The sequence below is a fragment of the Myiozetetes cayanensis genome, unplaced genomic scaffold, assembly GCF_022539395.1.
Source record: "Myiozetetes cayanensis isolate MyiCay16 unplaced genomic scaffold, myiCay2020 scf4, whole genome shotgun sequence".
In the NCBI taxonomy this organism is placed as follows: Eukaryota; Metazoa; Chordata; class Aves; order Passeriformes; family Tyrannidae; genus Myiozetetes; species Myiozetetes cayanensis.
The window spans coordinates 45239597-45260589 of record NW_026087631.1 but is presented as its reverse complement, the minus strand read 5'-3'; the positions used below and the strand labels follow the sequence as shown (position 1 = coordinate 45260589).

General features: G+C 37.2%; 1 protein-coding gene across 3 annotated transcripts in view; it reads left to right on the top strand.

The window, feature by feature from the left end:
- IL6ST (interleukin 6 cytokine family signal transducer) overlaps positions 1-20993 on the top strand; it is a 35857-nt gene that overhangs the window by 301 nt on the left and 14563 nt on the right. The window contains exons 1-11 of one of the 3 annotated variants that reach the window (XM_050329922.1): positions 336-354; positions 5466-5546; positions 6084-6395; positions 7875-8007; positions 9293-9453; positions 9787-9938; positions 12426-12585; positions 16940-17022; positions 18288-18507; positions 19706-19882; positions 20570-20668. In XM_050329922.1, coding sequence (XP_050185879.1) covers positions 5480-5546; positions 6084-6395; positions 7875-8007; positions 9293-9453; positions 9787-9938; positions 12426-12585; positions 16940-17022; positions 18288-18507; positions 19706-19882; positions 20570-20668 — 1564 coding nt within the window. In that variant the 5' untranslated portion in view covers positions 336-354; positions 5466-5479. Of the gene's footprint in view, positions 1-335; positions 355-3093; positions 3104-5465; positions 5547-6083; positions 6396-7874; positions 8008-9292; positions 9454-9786; positions 9939-12425; positions 12586-16939; positions 17023-18287; positions 18508-19705; positions 19883-20569; positions 20669-20993 lie in introns of those variants that run through there. The other 2 variants (XM_050329924.1, XM_050329925.1) reach the window with 2 other exon arrangements.

Sequence of the window (20993 nt, the reverse complement as noted above, 5' to 3'; positions counted from 1 at the left end):
GACCGCCAGCCGTGCCCCGCGGCCGTGTCCCGCCTCGTCCCGCCTCCCCTCGCAGCGCCGGCGGGGCTGCCCGGCGGTGACGCTCCGAACGCGACAAGGCCTCGGTCGGGGCCGCTCCGCGCGTCCATCCCCCCGCGGGGCCGGTGCCGGGGGTCCCGCCCGCTGCCCCTCCCCTGGCCCGGGGAGGAGGTCAGGCCGGAGGGTGTCTGGGCTCTCCCCCAGGTGGGGTGGCGAGTGCCGGCGCTCTGCGCTGACAGAGGGGCCGCGACCCTCGCTGAGCTCGCGTCTCCTGGGCACTCTCGGCTCCGTGATAAGCTCGGCCGCGCTATCGGCGGACATTTCCTTGAGGGAAAGGTTAGTGTTTGGTTACCTTTACCAGAAGAGGTCTGCTCTTGTTGCCTGTGGATGAGAAGGTAGAAAACTGCTGGCCTTGAAAGAGACGCACGCTTGTTCTTATCGCTGGTCAAGTAGTGATTCCCTAAGGAATTAGGGAGGAGCGGGTGGGTGCAGTGGTCAGTCTGGGTCCTCTGGTAATTTCCAACGTGCTCTGGAGCTCCAGTCATCCCTGTAGTAGGGCTAGGATGCTTTCCCTAGAGAAAACAGGCGTCATTATTTTCTTCTCTCAGATGATGAAACTGAGGCACAAAGGAAAGCAGTCTGCCAAGTGTGTTGGCAGTGCAGAGGAGAATAAATCCCAGTCTCAGTTTTCATCCTTATGTTAGGCTGACTAGGAGTTTGCCAGCTGGTGGCTTCTTGTTACTTCTGAGACATTTCTGAAGGAGAAACCTGGAAGTAGAATTATGTGGGATTATAGTTTTGTTATTGGTGATCTGTCCTGTCACTGAGGATGGGGGAAAAAAGGGAGAGATCCACAACTTGAAGAGATTGGATACTTTTGTTAATGGTTAATTAATTAATGGGAGTTAATGGTCTTTTTTCTTTCACCCTCTTTTTTTATAAAAACATAAAATTTCTCTTCTTATATACTGTTACTTTCAGAGGAATAATTATGTAAAAGATACCTCTTTAGAGCATCTAACTTCTGAACTCAAAAGATTTTTTAATCTGTATGTTGATGTATCACAATGATGATGAAATTTTGAGATTACTTCCTAGAAGTTGAGCACTAGAAGTAATTATTTGGATCTTGTTTACGTGTCTAGAAATGTGATAGCTTCAAGTAAACCAAATACGTAAATATTTTTGGCTGTAGGGGGAAGATACTTGCACATCCGTAAGTGAGTATGTAAAATGGAGATACATTGTTTCCTGTGCTGCTTGTCTGGAGGATTAACAGTAGCACAATTATATGCAAATAAATAAATTTGGCCATTTTTTTAATAATTATTTTTTTATTAGTAAGAACTGTCTAAATTAGAGAACCAGCATTGCTGGTGATCACTTTGGAAGGTTTAACTTCAAGATGAGTGCATGGAATGCTAAGACTTTATTTTGTATAAATTAGTTTAATTTTTGGACTAAAACTACTTATTAGCTTTGAAAAAATCCTGAAGTATTTCAGACAGAATTATTTACAGTCTTAAGAAAATACCAGGAAGAACTTAATTATTGCTAGCAAATATTTGGTTCCTCTAATTAGGTATTTCAGTAATTTTAATCTGTGTCCCTTTTTTGTTTTTCTTTTTTTCTGTTTATTTTTACTCTGAGTGTTATACTAAAACCCCAGAGGTATGGAGAAGCCTTCTTCTAGAGGCAAAGGAGTGAGTAATGTAGAGAAATTACATACCTATAGGGTGAAAAGGATGGAGATCATCACTTTCACATAGAGAGACTTTAAATATGAGAATTAATTTCAGAATATGCTGCACATATAAGGAATGTTATGTAATATTTTCAAGTGCTTGTCTTAGAGGTGTTTGGTGTTGTTTCAACCTCATAAATATTTCCAAGAAGGAAGTAAGCTTAGAGGAAGGAAGGAAGCTTGCAGATTAAATACTCTTAATTAGAAAGCAGTTACTGTTGGAGTAATCAGAATTCCTTGAGGATAGCTGCAGCTTTTAGATGGGCTTTAAGTATCTGCCTGGCTTGTTATAAAACCTCAAGCAGTAACTGCTTGGTGCGGTATCACTGGCCCTATCTACCTGAGCTGTGTGGATTCTTAGTGAGAGATTACCATTTGAAGCACTAAACTTGGCTCTTAATTTTTTGAGGAATTTCTGTAAATCCATTTGCCAGCAACCTTTGGTCTTCCATGATTTATGTGGTGATGAGCCTTAATAGACTGAACACCTTCCTGTGGTGGTTGTGGTGTTATCTGTACTTCCTGACTTGCAAGCCGGCTTTGCTGGCAAGTACATGTTCTGGCTACAGTTTCCTAAGCTGACATTGTCATTTGCCGGTCATTTGGAAAGTAATTGTCACCTCTCTGAAACGGAGAGATGATAATTCATTATATGACATCTGTATTCATTTTGGGGAAGTTCTCATGATTTATGAAAGAAGATTAATTTTTAAGACTTCTCCCTTGCTCAGAGTAAGTAATGATACCTGTTTTGGATGAATGCCTGACACTTTTCCAAAAACAGGTCACAGGTTAATTATAAAACTCAACAGTGTTGCTACTTTGTGCATATGAAGCTTGGCTTTAGGGTCGTTCTTAGCTTTTCACAGGACACTGCCTGAAATATCACCTTAAGGTTCAGGCATCAAAGGTTAGTGCTTTCCTTTCTAAATGGTTTTAGGATGTGAAGAAGAGTAATAGAAGTTCTGTATGATTTAGGTTTTAAATGGGGTGATCTCACAGCGTATAAGTTTTGTAAGTCTGTCTTTACTGAAATAATCAGAGCATTTTAACAGGTTTTCTTCCTCTTTGAAATAACTTAAGTTCGGAGTTAAGGTCTGTTACCGACAGCAGTTCTAAATTGACCATGTTGTTTGTACTATTTTGATGGACTTTGATCCCCTGTCACTTAAGCAGACTAAACTGAGAGTAACTTGCAAACTTCAGGCATCAGGTTCAACTTGAACCTTAGATTCCTTATACACTATACCAGCTTTGGGCTCTGCATAATGAGTGGAAGAAACTACTGCATTTTCTGTTGTCTCTAGACTATGGGCTTAGCTTCACTTAAAGGAGTTAAAGGTGAACAATTAGTGATTATCATTTCTGTTGAATGTTGCCACTATCTTTTAAAGTTTGGGTTGGCTTATATGCAGGGTTTCTTTGCTTTAGCATTTTTACATGCTCAGATAAGAAAATGCTACTTTGCACTGAAGTATCTTCCTCATTCTAATGTTATGTATGGGTCCTTGTTTTGTTAGTTACAAGCCCCACCGTTTGGTTTGGTTTTTTGTTTTGTTTTGTTTTTTCGGTTTTTTTACAGCTTTCATGTAGGGTAGATGAACGGAGGTGTCTAGTGTAATTCTGGTTCTTTCCCCTAGAATTAAATTATTAAAATAGTATACATTAGAAGGGATGGTAATAGACCCTTTGTGGGTTGGGAGGTGTGTAGCTTCAGTCTTCTTCAAACTGTATTGATCAGTGGAGGGGGGGAGAGGTAGAATATGTCAGAATTGCCTAAAGCAAATGTATGCTGAACTGTAGCATGATTTTGACTCTATAGTCACAACTGCTTGGTTCCCATTCTGTAGGTAGGTGGGTGAGCTTTCCACTTAACTCTCCTTTGCAGTTGATGGAGCATGAGTCTCGATTCTCTTGTGTTTTAGGAGCTGAATGCAGTGGAATTAAGTACCATAACCTGTGGAGGGTTTCATTGCTCCCTCAGAACAGGTGCTAAATTTCCAAAGTGCGAGGTAGTGTAGAGATTTGGACTTAAGCCTCTCATATGTGAATTAATCTGCTCAGGACAACTGAAATGTAGTATTCCAAGCCTGGAAAACAGTTACATACAGAAATGACTTTCTTAAAAAAGATAGTAATTTTATTTAAATTTCCTATGAAAAACATCATACTTTAGGATAAAATCTATGATAATTCCATGTTACTGTTTACTTCTGATGACTGTTGCTTTTTATTTATTTTCAGTTGCTTTGCAGTTGTTTTTTTTTCTAACCTGAACCATACTTAATAACTTCCGGTGTGAAAATCATTGAATAGTTTTGTGGAAATACCATTTCATCAGAGTAAATAATGACCAAAAAGAAAACCAATAACTTGTAATGATGTTATACTTAGTTTAGCTGACAGTGCCATTATTCTAATGTGTTATGCCGAATGACTCCAAATGGGAGAGAACTGCTATACTGAACATCATTTTAAAAATTTTCCTTTTTGCCTTTTCACATCTGTTTCATTCTTTCCCCTTCAGTGTGGAAGGTGCTTCTGCTGTTGTTTTGTGGTTGTTGGCAATTAGCAGTGAAGTGGAGCTGCTGCATCTTTCCACCTACCTTGTAGTTGCCCTCAGGTTTCTGATGAATTTCAGATCTTCTACAACTCAAATTGCCCTACTTAAATAGTTTTAAATGAGTCTTGCTTAAAGTGACAGAGCCTGAGGTCTGTCCGTAATAGAGAACAACAAACTTTAGGTAGAAAGCAGTATTCTAATAAGTGTTAGTGTAAGCTAAGATATTAAAGTAGATTCCTATGTTCTGGTTTAGTGACTTAAACTAAAAGAGAATACTCTTCAGAGTTTTGTTGTATTTACCATGTAAATTTATACAAATGTATGAAATTAATTGGGTTTTAAAATGTAAAAATGGTCACTTGCTTTTAGTAGTTTAGGGCTGCTTTACAACTGCAAGTTGAGAAAACAAGAACAAGTTTTGTGGCTTCAAAACAACTGAGGTGGAAGCTACTGTGTGAATGCTTCAGTTCCTCTGAACTGTTTTATAGATTTGTCAAAACAGAATAAGTGAGCTCTGCTGAAATATGAAAATAAATAAGATGTTATAAAAGGTTTCCCAGCTTTTGAGGAATTGTGAACTCCCTTGTAATGTTTTAAAGAAATAATTAGAGCTTTTTCTATAGTAGATAACAGTTCTTGATATGGAATGTATTTTAAGTCACTCTTGTGAATGAGAGATGGTGGTTTTGTGATGAATTGTTCTGAACCTTGTTCAAAGCCGTTGAAAGCTAGGTGAATATGGTAACCATAACCAATTTCGTAGGGATATATTTTAAAACTTGAACCACAGTGTTACACTCTGTGTTCTAACTGAACCTCCCACGGAAGTACCAGTGAGGTTTGTTTTCACATACAACATGAAAACCTTAAACTTATACATTTCTTAAATTTGTACCTGATGAGGCTTTAAACTGTGTCAGTTGTCTTAAGTAGATATTTAATATTATTTTAGCAGTGAGGGAAATGAAAATGATATGCCCATTCTTTCTCTAGAGTGAGAATGTACAAACTCTTTCAGGAAAGTAAATGTGCATAAGTGAGAAATGATCTTAAAGCAAATGCAAAGCTGAATTTGACGTTGATCTAAACTAAAGAGTAATAGGTTAAATTAAAATATATGTATATCTTTCTCTGTTACAGGAATTCCGTGCAGCATGCTTTCTGGGTGGAACTGGGTGGCCTATGGCTTCTATCTGCTGCTGAATATTTGTTCTCTTGAAGGTAAGAGTTCTGTTTCTCAAACACAAGAGACTTGTACAACTTCTGGAATACTTGGTTTTTGTCTAGATACTTGTGGGATGGGGACAGAAAGCAAGGTGTGTTAGGACACCCACTTTTCTTCTAATGCTAATCCACCACAACAAAGGTCCACACTTACCCTGATTTCTCTGTCTTAACTTTCTTAATAGGAAATACCTTTTTATTGTAAGAGTAACCTCAAGGGTAATAACTTCTTCCTTCAAAACATAAACATTCAACCCTAGACTCTCCTCTCTCTAAATGCTCTTGTTTGTGAATAGAGCTTTTTTTGCTTGGTAAAATGCTTTTGTAAAGCCAAAGGAACACTACACTAATTTTGCCCCCTAGATCTGCTTGGTGGTCTACTAATGCATTTCAGTTTTATAACTGTCAAGTAACTACTTAACTTCCTGCTTAGACATGTAGTATTTTTAACATTACACTAGCAGTGTATCAGCAGTATTGATTATGGAATGCTCTGTAGTTTTTAAGAAAGATTAAATCTTTTTTTCTTTTTAGCTTCAGGTGGACTTGTGCAGTCATGTGGTCACATCATCCCAGAGTCTCCTGTGTTGGCCCTTGGTTCCAATTTCACAGCATTATGTATTCTGAATGAGAGTTGTCTTGACTTTGGCAATATCTATGCTAGTCAAATTATCTGGAAAATTAAAAATAGAGTGGTACCTAAAGAACAGTATCGTGAAATAAACAGAACGGTTTCCAGTGTCACATTTAATGACACTTCTTCACTAGCTACTCCTCTGACATGCAACATTTTAGCAGATGGACAGATTGAACAGAACATTTATGGAATTACAGTTACAGTAGGCTGTGAGTACCATTTTTTTCGTGTTATTCTGGTCTTCTGAGAAACGGGAAAATTAAAACAATGGAAAGTGTGCATATCTTGAAACACTTATTTTCAATCCCTCAGTTCATGCATAATTGTAGAAAAATAGTGTCAAATTACATGACAGCAAAGCTGGTAAATATGCACTGAATAAAGCGTTCTAAAAAACAGAAAATACTCAGCATTTTCAGTGTTTAAATAGGATGAAAACAGAACAACAGAAAAAACTTTTAGCAGGAAGATTTGAGTTACAGAACTAAGATATGGATTTAACAGAAATAGATCCTAGGAAATTAACTTTTTCTTACTTCTGTATCAGTGTTGATTTTGAATATTGAAATTAAGGTTTTCTTCACTGATGGATTGAGAAATACTTAGTCCATGTTTGTCACTATAGCTAACCTGAACTACCTTAAGGATGGAACGTATTACTTGTATTACTTTACTTCTAAACATAAGGGAATACATTTAACTCATTGTAAACTTTCCTTGTTCAAGAGTGGTAGTACTTGCGTAGTTCTGAGCAAATGGTCTCTTTGAGACAAGACTGAAGTCTTGAGAAAGTCACATGAATAACTTAATATGCTACTTCTTAATTACTTGGCATCCCACTTATGTAATAAGTGTTCAAGTGTCCTAAATATCGTACAATGTGGCTGATGAATTATGTTGTCTCCTGGTGTTGGCCAAAGGTACTGCAGTTGTTCAATGGTCCGCTGGCTTGAGTTCACAATTTAGACTAATGTGGTTCTAGCATGACTTGCAAAATACTTTCTCAGAAAAGTAATGTTTCCTGTTTCAACTTCTGAGGAGTAAATATTTCACCGGAAAAGATGTGACAGATAAAATACAGGGAAAGGTGAGGACAGATAAATTATGATAAACTAAAGGACAGTACAGATGACATTCTACAGTTGTAATTCACATTATGCATCTTGACATGCATTTGTATTTAAAGCTATTGTATTTTGATTTCAGTTAAAGAAAAACAAAATAAATAATGAGGCTAACAACAGGTTTGAGAAGAATGCAAGTTTAGGAAGGAAAGCAAATAGTTTTGCTGCATTCTGAAGAAGTTTCTTACACAGTACAGTGCACTGATGAAGATCCCTAATCTTCTTGCATGCATTTGCAGCTAAAGCATCCTGTATGAATTAAAATATATTTAGATGAGAATTGGTTGATATCAGATTTTCTGCCTCAGAATGAGAAATCTTTGTCATTCCTTACTGGCAGGTGCTTGTTCCTTATACAGCCTGCTGTTTTTCAAAGCAGCTGGTTAAGCTTCTTGACTTTGGTTGCTGAATCATACTTTAGAGTTTTTTTGCCACCTCCTTTAGAAATAAAATTGAGTAAATACTTCTGGTGTTCACTGAAATTGCTCTAATGGGACACTTTTAATGATTTTTTATTGGGTTGAAATGTCTGTATAGATTAATTATTACTAACTTTCTGTACAGTGCCCCCAGAGAAACCCAAGAACTTAAGTTGCATTGTGCATCAGATATCAAAACTCACATATCCTATGACTTGTACCTGGAACCCTGGAAGGCATACATTCCTGGATACTCAGTTCAGGTTAAAATACAGATGGTAAGTAGCCCTCTATAGAATATCTAAATAATTTTGAAGAATACTTGTAGGCTAAGCCAAACTTCCTTGAAATTCCTTGATGCTTTGGAAGAGTTCTTAACATTTAAGTCCAGTTTTTTGAAGCATTGTTATTTGTCTGGTTTGAGGGGGAAGGGAAGAGTTAAAGAAGTTGTCATTGGAAGATTCTAAGTCAGACGTGAAATTTTGTTGCTGCACTTGTTTTGGATTAACAACAATCTTGTGATTTTCCATTTTTCAAATACATGATAAGTGTGGCTTGAGTACAATATGCCTAATAAAAGGTGGCTGTACCCAAATTATATATTTTTCATTTTTCTGAGTTGACTGTTCTGTCACATTCTAAACAAGTAGAAGAGGTCTCTGCCCATTTTAGGAGGATCAGACTAAGTGACCTTTACAGGGTCCCTTCCAATCCAAACCATTCTGTCATTCTAAGTAGAGAAACCAACGTATAGTGACTGAATTTTGCAGAGGTATTATCTACTCTGCACTTTGTAAGAATCATGGACAAACACTATTCTGAGTTAATCCTAATATGAAAGCTTCAGCAAAGTATTTCTACTGTGAAAGCAAATTAAGTACTTTTCAGACTATTCAAATGGTCTCTTGTAGTTTAAAATGGAATGAGCGGAATTGTTGCTCTGCTCTGGAAACAGGAGTGACTGCCTCCAGCTTTCCATCTACCCAGTTTGCTGAAGTGTTGTGGTAACAGCTGTAGTAGAAAGTATGCACAGATATAAAACCTTAATCCTTTGCAAATATCCTGATGCCCTAGAATTATCTGCTGTTAATGTAGCAGAGGTGGTGAACAGAAATTGTGTTGCACCTCTAACACTGTACTCTTGATGGATATACAGGTAGTACCGACTACATCCTTTAATGTGTGAATATGCTTCTATTTAGTAGCAGTGTTGCTTTTGATTAGTTGTATCAGTTCTTGATCTTTAATTTTTTAAGCTAAGTCAGGTTTTTATACAACTTTAATTAAAATACTGTGGCTTGTGCTTTTGAAGATATGTGACTGGAAGCCAAGAGATTTTATTCTCCTTTCAATTCTAATGCAATTATGCATTTGTGGCTGAACCAGCCATTTTCATCTGTTTACTTTTTCTTCCCACTCCTCTGCTTACAGATAAGGCGTAGGAATGGTAGAGGGGAAACATACAAGATAAACTGATTGATCACTCTGATCTACTTTAAAATATTCTCTAAAGGAAACCAAACTTACTGCTTTGTACCTTGTTTTTCCTTCTCTTTTATTTAGGCCACGAGAGAATTTTCCCGACTGTATACCAAAAGATGTAAACAATTCTTGTACAATTCCTGATGTTCAGTTCTTTGTTAACCTGGAGATCTGGGTAGAAGCAGCAAATGCTCTTGGGAAGGCTGAATCTGATCACCTTGTTCTTGATCCCATTGATATTGGTAACTATATGCCTGTTAAAGCTTTAATAGTACATTACTGCTACTTCTGTGAATATTGCTGAATTAGTATTTTAATGTTTGTTCACTATAAAAATTAACACTGCAAAAATGTTACTGACTAGAATTTCAACTGTGCTGGCCAAAGGTAGAGACAGAGAGATTTCATCACAATTCAGATGGCAAGTTTGAGTAGTCTGCTTTAGAAATAATATGAAGTAGCAAGCATATAAGCTTCTGAAAGGCTTTAATGGTAGTATTGCAATAGAGTGTACCAGCTCCTAAAGTCATTGTAAAATACAACTGTGGACCTGACTCTGACTTCTTCTCTTATAGTTAAACCACTGTCTCCCCACAATGTAAACGTCGGCTCAGGAATACTGCCTACTGTCCTGAAGCTTTCCTGGGAGAATCGTATTTCATCTGCTGTGATGAAGCTGAAATTCAATATTCGCTATAGAATCATTGGTGACACAAACTGGATGGAGGTAATACCACTTATGTCCCTTGCCACTCTTCTTGTGTAACCCAGCCAGCCATCCGTCAAACTGCAGAAGTTCCCTCACGGTTGCAGTTCAGAGCATTCAGTTTTATTTTGTTACACCTTTTATGGCTACCTATGGTAGTTTATCTGAACTGTTCATGAAAGCTGTGAATTAGCAGTCTTTTGGCACAGTCTGAGTACAGTGACCTTCTCTTATCTTTGTGGACTTCTCTGCCGTTCTCCCCATCACAGTGCAGTATGTTTATTTTGAATTTTATTCTGCATGTGCAACATTCAGAGCATTCATGAACTTTCTACTTCCCATGCACTGCAGATACAGTGATCTAAATGTCAGTTAAAGCTTGGGTAAACACTGTACCATTCTGGAATGCTTTTTTGAACTTACTATATCTGCAGTAGGGTTGCAATAACCCCAAGCAGCAGTATGGCCTTGGGGCAGAGTGGTTGGAAAACTGCTTGGCAGAAAAGGATCTGGGAATGCTGGTCAACAGCAGCTGAACATGAGCCAACAGTGTGCCCAGGTGGCCAAGAAGGCCAGTGGCATCCTGGCTTGGATAAGAAATAATATGGCCAGCAGAACCAGGACAGTGAGTGTCTCCACATACTTGGCGTTGATGAGGCTGCACCTTGAATCCTGTGTTTAGTTTTGAGCCCCTCACTACTAGAAGGACATTGAGGTGCTGGGGAGTGTCCAGAAAAGGGCAGTGAAACTAGTGAGGGGTCTCAAGCACAAGTGTTACAGAGAACAGTTGGGGGTACTCAGCCCAGAGAAAAGGAGGCTCAGGGGAGACCATATCGCTCTCTACAAGTAACAGAAAAGAGACTGTAGCGAGGTCAGGGTCAGTCTGTTCTCCTCAGTAAGAAGCGTTAGGACTAGAAGAAATGGCTTCAAGTTGTGCTGGGCCAGTTTAGATTGGATATGAGGAAGAATTTCTTCATGGAAAGGGTTGTCAAGCATTGGCACAGGCTACCCAGGGAAGCTGTAGAGTCACCATTCATGGAACTGTTTGTAAAGTGTCTAGATGTGGCACTTAAGGACACAGTTCAGTGGTGGACTTAGCAGTGATAGGTTTGTGGTTGGCCTCAGTGATGTCTTCCAACCTAAATGATTGTGTAATTCTGTAAATCTGGCTGCCCCTGCCTTAAGTGTGTTGCAGTCGAGGAACGGGAGAAGAGTAAGGAATATGCCTTGCCTTATCTTCCCATCATCAAGATCTCTGGCGTTGTTTTTTTTTCCTTCTGTGTCTATGGACATATTTTTAATAGCTTCTCAGTTTTTCCTTATTTTAGGCCTTCTATTAGAGCAGCAGTACTCCAGACATGCTCTTTTTTTCCAAGATCCTATTTCAGTGCAGAGGCCTGAAAATATTCTGAATTCCATGACTACTTGGAAGGAAGGCTGCTTCTGATTTTACCAAAATACTGTATTTGGAGCAGGTGACATAACTCAGCTGCCTTTGTGACTAATGTGGCTTTAGATGCAGAGACTATTTATTAAAGTCACCTGTACTGATATTTTAAAGAACACTGACCTGCACAATGTAGTCTGCAACTTCAGGATCTGTGGATATTTTGTCTTTATAGGATGATAGGGCAAGTTCTTTTAACTTGTTTTGCCTTTTTTAACATGTTCACAAGACCATTGTAATAGTAAGTTTAAATTAACTGAACTTGCTTAACTGTGGTAAAATTTGACTATCTTGGTAATTCTTTGCTCTCAAGATTAACCTCTTAAGTGTTCCACATTTATGTTTTATCTTCAGTCATTCCTCTTGCAGGATTCCTCACTATAAAAACATTATTGCAAATGGAATGGCATGTGACAGTCAGAGTGTGTATGTACCTACTTGTGTCTGTTATCTACATCACACCTGTTTCTGTACATAGGAAGTAAGATTATTTTTCTGGCATTCAGTTGCTCACCTAAGATTAACAAAAGAGTCTATGAAAATAAACTGATTTATTAGCAAAAGTATAAATTACTCCAGAATTATTTTCAATTTCAGTTAAGAAACACTGTTTTGTGTCAGTGGAAGCAATGAACCTGGACTGTTTAGCTACACAGAAAGTTTCTAGCAATCAATAATTTTGCAATCAATTATTAAGTAGATAACCTAGTGAAGTTCAGAAATGTGAGACAGGATATTACAGATCAGTAAATAGCAGAATTACATGAGAAGGAAGAAGAGGGAGATATAAGCTCGTTTTAAAAAAACAGAATATGAGGTAGGTGCTTAACTATTCTAGTGCATGTATGTTGTTATACTTGGTAAAGAAACACAATTGTGATTGAATCTTTGTCAAACAATGGTGGAGATTTGAAGCTTCTGGAAATAAGCAGGGAGGAAACTGTTGTTTGTTATGGGTGTATATGGAGTGGGGAGCCCAGTTGGATGACAGCTGTAGTAGCACAGAACTCAGCTTTACAGTATTTTGATCAGTGCCTTTAAAATATTTCTTCTATGTACAGATTCCTTCAGAAGATACAGCTTCCCCAAGAACTTCATTCAGTGTCCAAGGGCTCCAACCCTTCACAGAGTATGTCTTTTCCATTCGTTGCATGAAGGAAGATGGAGTGGGCTACTGGAGTGACTGGAGTGAAGAGAAGGCTGGGGTCACCACTGAAGATAGTAAGTAGTATATGAAAGTAGGTCACTGACTTTCGAAGTGTGTGAGTGTTCAGCATTTTGGCAATAGCCAGCTGAAGTTGCTGATCCTCACTTTAGTTTCTTGATTAGACATGCAACAAAGCTCTCGTGAGTTACTTTCAGCACTGACTGACTTGACCCAAGCATTCCAAGGAGCATAAGAATAGCTTCCCATTAAGCTAGTCTAGTGGTGCTTCCTGGAAACAGCTGAAATGGGAGGAAGGGAAGAAGAGCTTTCTTCACAGAAAACTCTATTTTCAAAGTCTTCTAGAGGAGCTGTAGGCTTTATGCTTTTCTTTTTTTATTCTGAAGGTTATCCTCGAACAGAAGTTATTCTACCTATTAGAAAGTGTTTTATTGGTAGACCTACTGCCTTGCTTTGAGAACAACTTGATGTTTAGGATGCCAGTAGATAAAGCTGTAGGTGAACAAGCATCAACAATCATGAAACAGAAGCAGTCACATAGGATGCATAGGCTTCTTCACAAACTTAGTAAAGCAATGATACAAAATAATGTACATGTAGTAACTGTAGCCTCTTATGCACCAAAGCATCTGAATAAAACATTCTGATTTACTTTTAACTTTTCCTAAGGTTTTCTGCATCTGTAACACTTTATTGCTTATTAGTCACTTAGAGCTGTCTCTGCACCATCTTGTACCCACTCTTTACATTATACACACAGTAATCAAGAGTCCTACTGCTCATCACTGATATGGTTGTCACTGGGAGAGGAATAAGAAAGAGAATGCCATCTATAGAAGTCATCTTTAAGCAGTTTAAGCAAGATTGAGTTTGTGTGGAAAATGGTTCTATTTTGTTTATAATTAATCACAATATTCAGTGTTTTCTCAGTGTTCCTTCTTGATGAGGTACCACTGGAGTTGTTTTATAGATCTGACTTGTAATATCCTGTTCCTTTCAATAGGGGGGAACACTTATTGCTACTGTCATAATTTAATGAGGAAAACTTCTTACCAGCTTCATACTTCAGCTCTTTGGGGCAGTATTTGAATCACGTTTAGTCTTGCACAAAAGGACTTTGCAAGCAGGATACATACAATTTCAAAGTGTAAATTTTAAAGATACACAAAAGGTAGCAAACCACTAGGCTTAAAGTTCATAGCCCTGTTTAAAAAAAAAAAACTGCTTAAGAGTGTCAGTCAAGCCTCAGCTTTCAGTGCTTTGTGAAACAAATCCTCAGCATTGTAAAACTGTTACCATGCACTAAATCTGTTCATGCTACAACCGGCTCACCAACTTGCCTGGCCTTTCAAATACTTGCAGTGCTTCAGTTAGCTGTTACGGCATTCTCTGTTTACATTGAACTGCGTGTTCTACAGGTGTTCTATGTCAGCCTGGTCATATTCATATTCCTTCAGGACAGTGGCACTGAGACTGCATTCTTTGTCTTCTAAGATGTGTGTCCACTGCATTCCACAGCATGTTTTTTAACTTCAGTGGTTGCTTTGAGTGGGTCATGAACACACTCATTGCTTGAAATGTACCGTGGCATTAAAGTAAGTAGAACTTGCTGTGGTATGAATTCAGGAGACTTCTCAACTCATGGAAATCACTGCAGTATGTCCCCACTAGAGTGGCTTTCCCTCAAGTTTGTGCTTAAGTACAGAGACTGTACCTTCTGCCACTGAGTTGTGCTAAAACCATTAGTTGAGTATATTTAGTATTTTTTGTTACTGATGTTTTTTAGCTGTTTTGTTCTGCAGCATTTAATGACTTAGCAATTGTGGCAAGCAACTGGAAACTCGTCTAAAGTTGCACAACAATAACTGAGCAGTAAAATCACATTCAAATCACGCCCCTGCATTTGTTACTGAGTGAAAAATCCTCTTCTCAAATAGTAATTTCTTACATTTTTCCATTAACAGAACAGAATTACGTGCAGCACATATTGCAACACAGCCTAGACCTGTTCATTTGACCCTTTAATTGGCTTTCAGTATAAAACCCCCAGACTTTCATCAAGAACTTAGCTTTCTGTGATCTGTTTTCATTTTGTTGTTCATCTTAGTAATCTGCATAGTCTGGACTGGAACTAATTCAACATCTTTAATATATGTTTGAAATGTTTTTGAACCTGTATTGGTGTCAGAACACCCTACATTAGTGTATTGTCTCTTGCTAAAGGTAAAAATAATTAATTTCATTGTGCAATAAGCTGTTGAATACCTATGTCATTAGTTGTGATTTGTTGTAAATGAAAATACAGTGTGTTTACTGGTAGAGAAGAGTTTTAACTAATTGTCATAACTAGCCTTCCTAATGACAATAGGGTAGTCACACTTTTCCTACATTGCTTGCTAGTCAGATGGCACTTTGTGCTATTATAGGAATAGGTTACCAGTAGGATAATTTCCTATTCTGAGTTCACTTATGGGCAACTTAAACGGTGTGGTCACCTCTTGCAGATACTGTCGTAAATTTACAGGATAGTGGAATAACTTTAATTGGAAAGGTTATGAAGTACGTAGTTTCGTGATTCTTTTTCTACCCAGTGTCAGGCTTAGACAAAGGACTCCAGGTTGCAATTTTGGCAAAACTAAACCAAAACTTTAATAATATATTTTTATTTTTGAGTTGCAAAGATTAAATGAGAAACAAGCAGACACTGGACGCTTAAGTTACTTACACAGTTATTGCCCTCAGTCAAATTAGAAAATTAACTTCTGAATACTGTGCTTTGTCTAAGATTGTTACACACACATCCCAGAAGGCTCCACATCTGCTTGCCCTCTGCATTCAAAGATTTGGTGTTTGTCTCAGTAGCAAGCTGCCAAGATACAGGCTTGTTTACTGTTTTGAGGAAGGTATTCTTCTGTATTTTTTATATGGTTTTATCCAAGTGTTAGATTTCCAAGCATTAAGTATTGTAACTAATCAACTGAAGTTGCAATAGAATCCGTAAATGGAAATGCACAAATGCAGAATTACAGTGTTAGAGTAATGCAAGCATTCTGACAATTTTGAAATCTTTTGGCAGTTATTTTACTACATAATCCTTATGAGGAAATAGCTACTTTTTACTTCCAAGTAGTGATTCTAGCCAAGCGTCTTCATATCCAGCAGAATAGGTTTGTTGCATAGCTATGTAAGTTACAATAATATGCATTTTGATTTCTGGGGATTCTAGAATTAGTAAATTGCCCTCAAAGGGATTTTATTTTAAAAGTTTGTTTGGTTTCCTCCTGAATCATCAGTAGTAGCAGCATTGAGAATCACTTGCTGATTTCTGACTTTAAAGGGAATTAAATAACGTGGGGATTTTATCTTGTTTTTCTAGGAACTTGATTATTAGTATCAGTTAGAAACTCATTCTAAAGTTGTGAAGAATTAAAATACTTCAGCTTGGCTCAATGTCCATTTCTCTTCTGCTTCGATAGCCTGCAAAATTGGCTTTGTTTCTGGTCTGTGCTGATCCTATCCCATGTGGAGCCAATGTTTGTGTACTTAATACTCAGTAGGGATCTATTCTTACTTTCCATTGCTACAAATACTTTGTGATAGCAGTTTAACTTCTGGTCAACCTGATTTCTTTTTTTTTTTAATGGCCTTTAGCCTTTTCTTCTTGCATCTAGTCTTCTTTCTGTAATATCCTGTGTATTCCATAACGCCCTCCAAGGTGTGCTCACTTCTAAGCCATCTGTTTACTGCAAAGTTCAGAGCGTGTCCTTATACAAAGCTAAACCAATATAGGTTCAATTGTTAAAACAGGTCAGAAATCCTTCTTTGTTTATCCTGACTGAGTTTGCAATAATGAGCTCTAACTGAATGAATTTGTCATCTTAAATTGGCACAATAAGACTAATATTTTAGTAATTTTTGCATTAAAAAAGTGAATATTTTGTGCATAATGGCATTGCGCCAGTTTTGTGCAAAATTTACTTTCTCTGGGGGAGATATTGTAAAATATTATTTCAGTATTCTAGTAACTGCAAAAATACTGTTAATATTGATTAACTAGCCGTGTCTTATTTTAGCATTCAAACAATGGTGTTGTAGTAGCAAATGAACGCAATCCATATTAGGCAAGATGTACAGTTGCTTCGTTTTCATGTAAATCAAATGCAGGTACTCAAGTGAGGTTAAGAGCTCCCTTTGCCTCAATTCCTTTTTCTCCTTCCTTCATAATGTAAATCATAAGAAACAAGGTGCACACTGTATACTTAACACTAAGGGGTTTTTGAGGTAAAACAGACAAAAAATTATTAATGTACAAAATATTAAAATTATGTATATTTAAAGCATATGATAATTATGAATTTAAACAGATTAAATAAAAATATGTCTACTATCAAGTATTGTTTCTTTCATCAGAACCATCTAAAGGACCACCCATATGGAGGATCATTGATGCATCTCACTCACCAGCTTCCTGGACTGTGCATCTAATGTGGAAGGTAAAGCAACATGGTAAACTGCAGAAATCAAGAATTCTTTTTAAGTGGAGAAATGTGCCCCAACAATCTTGAGTAGGGTCCTGGGAAAGTACAGGTTTTATTATGTGAGAAGTTCCTTTAGTGTTCTTACTATAGTAATGAGTTATGAAAAGTTAAAAGTAGAGATGTAAAGGCCATCAGTTAACTGACACACAACTGTGATCCAGAGTATACAGAATACACTTGGAGATTCCTGCCTTGTCCTTAAGAAGTCTGTGATTTTGGAACTTTGACTTGAACAAAGCAAACCTTCATGTTATGCCTTGTGCTGTAATCTAAAGCTTCACTGTCTGGACAGTGAACCCCAGCTGCAAAATCCATTAAACATAGAAATCCTGCACAGATCAAGCTTGTTAAATACAGTATTGCATGTTTGCACGCAGTAGGCTGCTGTGTCCAATTGGATGATTGGTTCAGCTGAGACAGGGAATGTAATTACGGTCAGTCCCTATCCTCTGCTTTCTTTTGTTCCGTAAACTGTTTCCCAACTGTCTTTTTATTATTAATTCTCCCCTATTGCTAGGTGGATTGTGTGAAGTTACATGTAAATTGATAAGGCATTATTTTCTGACACCTCTTGTGACAACACTTTCTGACACCTCTTGTGACAACTGATAGGCACATGGTGTGATTTGTGGGATGGTCCTGGACAAGGCCAGGAGCTGGACTTCAGTGATCCATGAGGGTCCCTTCCAACTCAGAATGTTCTGTAATTCTGATTGTGACATTATTTAGCTTAGAATAGAAAAACTGCTGTTACCTTACAGTTTCAATTTTCCCTTAATTTTTCTGGAAACTGATACTGTTACACAGAAATATAGTGTTTTTCTGTGTTGTTAGATGACACAAACAAGTATTTTTCCCATGCATAATAAAACTGCTTGGGGTGTTTTGCTTCAGATTCAACACAGCTTAAGATGTGAGACTCCTTTTTATGTTACTGTGTTGTAAAGTCACATAAAACAGGGATTTTATCAACACATGTTTTGTGATCTTTACAGAATAGCTTTTATTAAGTCACTAGGTGAGATTGTGATCCAAGAAAAATAGTATTTAAACGAGAAAGAGGTTTTGAATTTACTGTTTTACATAAATGAACAAGGGTTATTTATGCTTGTCTTAAATATGCAGATATTTGATCTATGCAACTTTTTTGGTTTTAGAGTTTTGAATTAAAGACAGTAAGGGACATGTCACATTAGTTTAATCAAAGATGTTTCTGACAGACATTGAAGCCTTCTGAAGCCAATGGGGTAATCTTGCAATATGAACTGACTGTCAGAGATAAATCATCTCTCTCCAGTCCAGTGAAGAAATTCAATGTTACCAGCACCAACCTTACATTACAACTGCCAAATGGAACTTATGAAGTGACTGTGACTGCCCATAACAGAATTGGGGCGTCTCCTCCATCAGTTTTACTTATCCCAGCAAGTAATTCAAAAGGTTAGTGTCCTGGTAATGTCTCTGTCAAATAAATCTGCATGGCTTTTGTTATAAAAAATCTTTAATGTTGTAAAATTATACCTTTTACATGGACACAATTAAAGCACTACTGAATGTATCTACAGTCTCTTGTGTTTATAACTGTTCTACCATTTATATACCAGGGAACATGTGGATTTATGTACTCATAGGGTCATTTGAAGCTATGTGTGTGTTTTGCTGGGATTTGATCCTTAGAACTGCTGTGCGCCGATATTCCCTGTTGGTTTTTTCTTAGCACAGCAGGCATTTTTGTGTCCTTCTTTTAAAAAAGTGTTGAAGAAGCAAGCATCATTTACTTCATGTACTTACAGTTTTGCCATTGCTCTTCTTTCTACCTCTTTGTTTGCTTTTCCCAGTCTCACTCTCCCATGTTTTCAGTATCTTGCCTCATTGCTTTGTCATATGTTTCCACTGTTTCCTTGCTGCTCGTGTTCCTTTTCATGTTCTTTTTATTATACAGTAATAAGAACTACAGGCTGGTTTCTCCTTATTTCCAGCCCAAACATTACCAAGAGAGGAAGCAAAAAACAGTTTTATGGGTAGATGCTGCTTTTAGAGTAAACACAAGGGAGAACTGCTGGTTCTATAACCATTAGATGAATTAGTTAAGGGTATGATTCAAATAAAGTAGCATTGCAGACGCAAGTAAGCACTTGCTAAGGTGTGAGTATGTAGTTTATATATAAGGTATACAAGTATATAACATATATATACTGTATTTATATATGTATATACATATATATATATACTATAGGTAAGGTATAAATCTTCATAAGGTTTTTAAGTGTGACTGTTTGATACACTTTAAATTCCTATTCTGAGTTTGATTTCTCTCTGAAATAGACCCTTTCTTTTGGAAGAAAGAAACATAGTGTCTGTTTACATACAATGAGGCATCTTACTGTGTTGGAGAACAGAGAAGCAGAGTCTAATTTCCAGTTTTCATATAGCCTAATACTGCTTACTTTGGATCTCTGATACAAAGATTCAGGTGTATACCTCCATATTTCAGAAAATGGTTTTTACATAGGTTCTGTCAGTTTACCACCACTGCAATAACCCAAAACTATCAACATTTTTCAGAGTATCTCTTATAATGAATATTTAGTGGAAGAATGGTTAGTATTGATCACCTTTCTGTTTTCTTTCATTGCAGCTCCTGTGAAGAATCTTAGAACATTGCCTAAATATGACAAGTTGTGGGTAGGGTGGACTGCTCCTAACAGTTATGTTCTTAAATATGTGATCGAATGGTGTCTGGTGTCCAGCCGCTCAGACTGCATCATAGAATGGCAGATTGCACAAGGAGATGTTCAAGGAATAGACTTAAAAGGTATTCAGCTCATAAGTGTACAAAAGTTTTACAGTGGGATGCTGTAAAAACCTAGTGAGTATTCCCAAGGTGAAGAACATCCTCATGCTGATCAGTTTTGTGGTAGAACAGGAAACTGGGTTAGTGCTGAGAAAGTTTTTTCTTTTAGTTTATTATGAGTATATTTTTGTCAAACTGTATCTGATCTTGCATTTTGAAATTTATGTCATGTAACAGCAAGTGGTTTTATCTGCATTTTGGTTTTAGTCTTTTCAGTCTTGGAAACCATTAAAATAGTGAACAGACTTAGTTCCTTCAAAATCAAACTCTCTGATCCTTCTTCAGTTCAAATATTGAAACTTGATCAGCTTTACTGTTCTTTTCAGATTATGAACAGTAACTCAAATCAGTAATTTTGGGAGCTAGTGCTGCAGACAGATAAAGGCTTTTTATTTAAAATAATTTAGAAAAAGACCCCTGACTTCTTTGAAGCCTGTTTATTAAATTTAACATTTCAATGCGAATTCAGTTCCTTTAGTTGATATTTTGGAGCAGTATGTCAATGAGCTCTAGAAAATACTCAGCTACCTTAGATACAAGTAATTAAACAGACAAAACTTGGAAGTCTGTATCTGAAGTAAATGAGAAGGATGGTGAGCAATTTGGCTCTCTGTGAATAAACAACACCTTTTAAATTCCTTTTGCTAGGTATAAAGCCATTCAAGTGTTACTTGATAACTGTGTACCCTCTATATGCTGATGGCCAGGGAAGTGGACAGTCGGTGAAGGCTTATCTGAAGCAAGACCGTAAGTACAGAATCATCATCTTGGAGTACATACACTGACCTTTTTGACAAAAAAATGAGGCCTTTGCTTTAATGTGGACTACGTACTGAAAAACAATCTAATACTTCTGACATAATTGATCTAGTCTCTTCTGTTTGTATCCATTCTGCTTATTTACAGTATTTAGGAGTTAAATAGATGTCTGTGGCTGGCACATTTTGTTTTTCCAACCTCTATCAGATAATTTGGTATAGTGATATTTATATGCTGATTTATTTTAAATTTCAAGTATAAAACCAAGACTAATTAATTATTCTTTTTCATATTTGTTTTCCTGAAAGTTTCT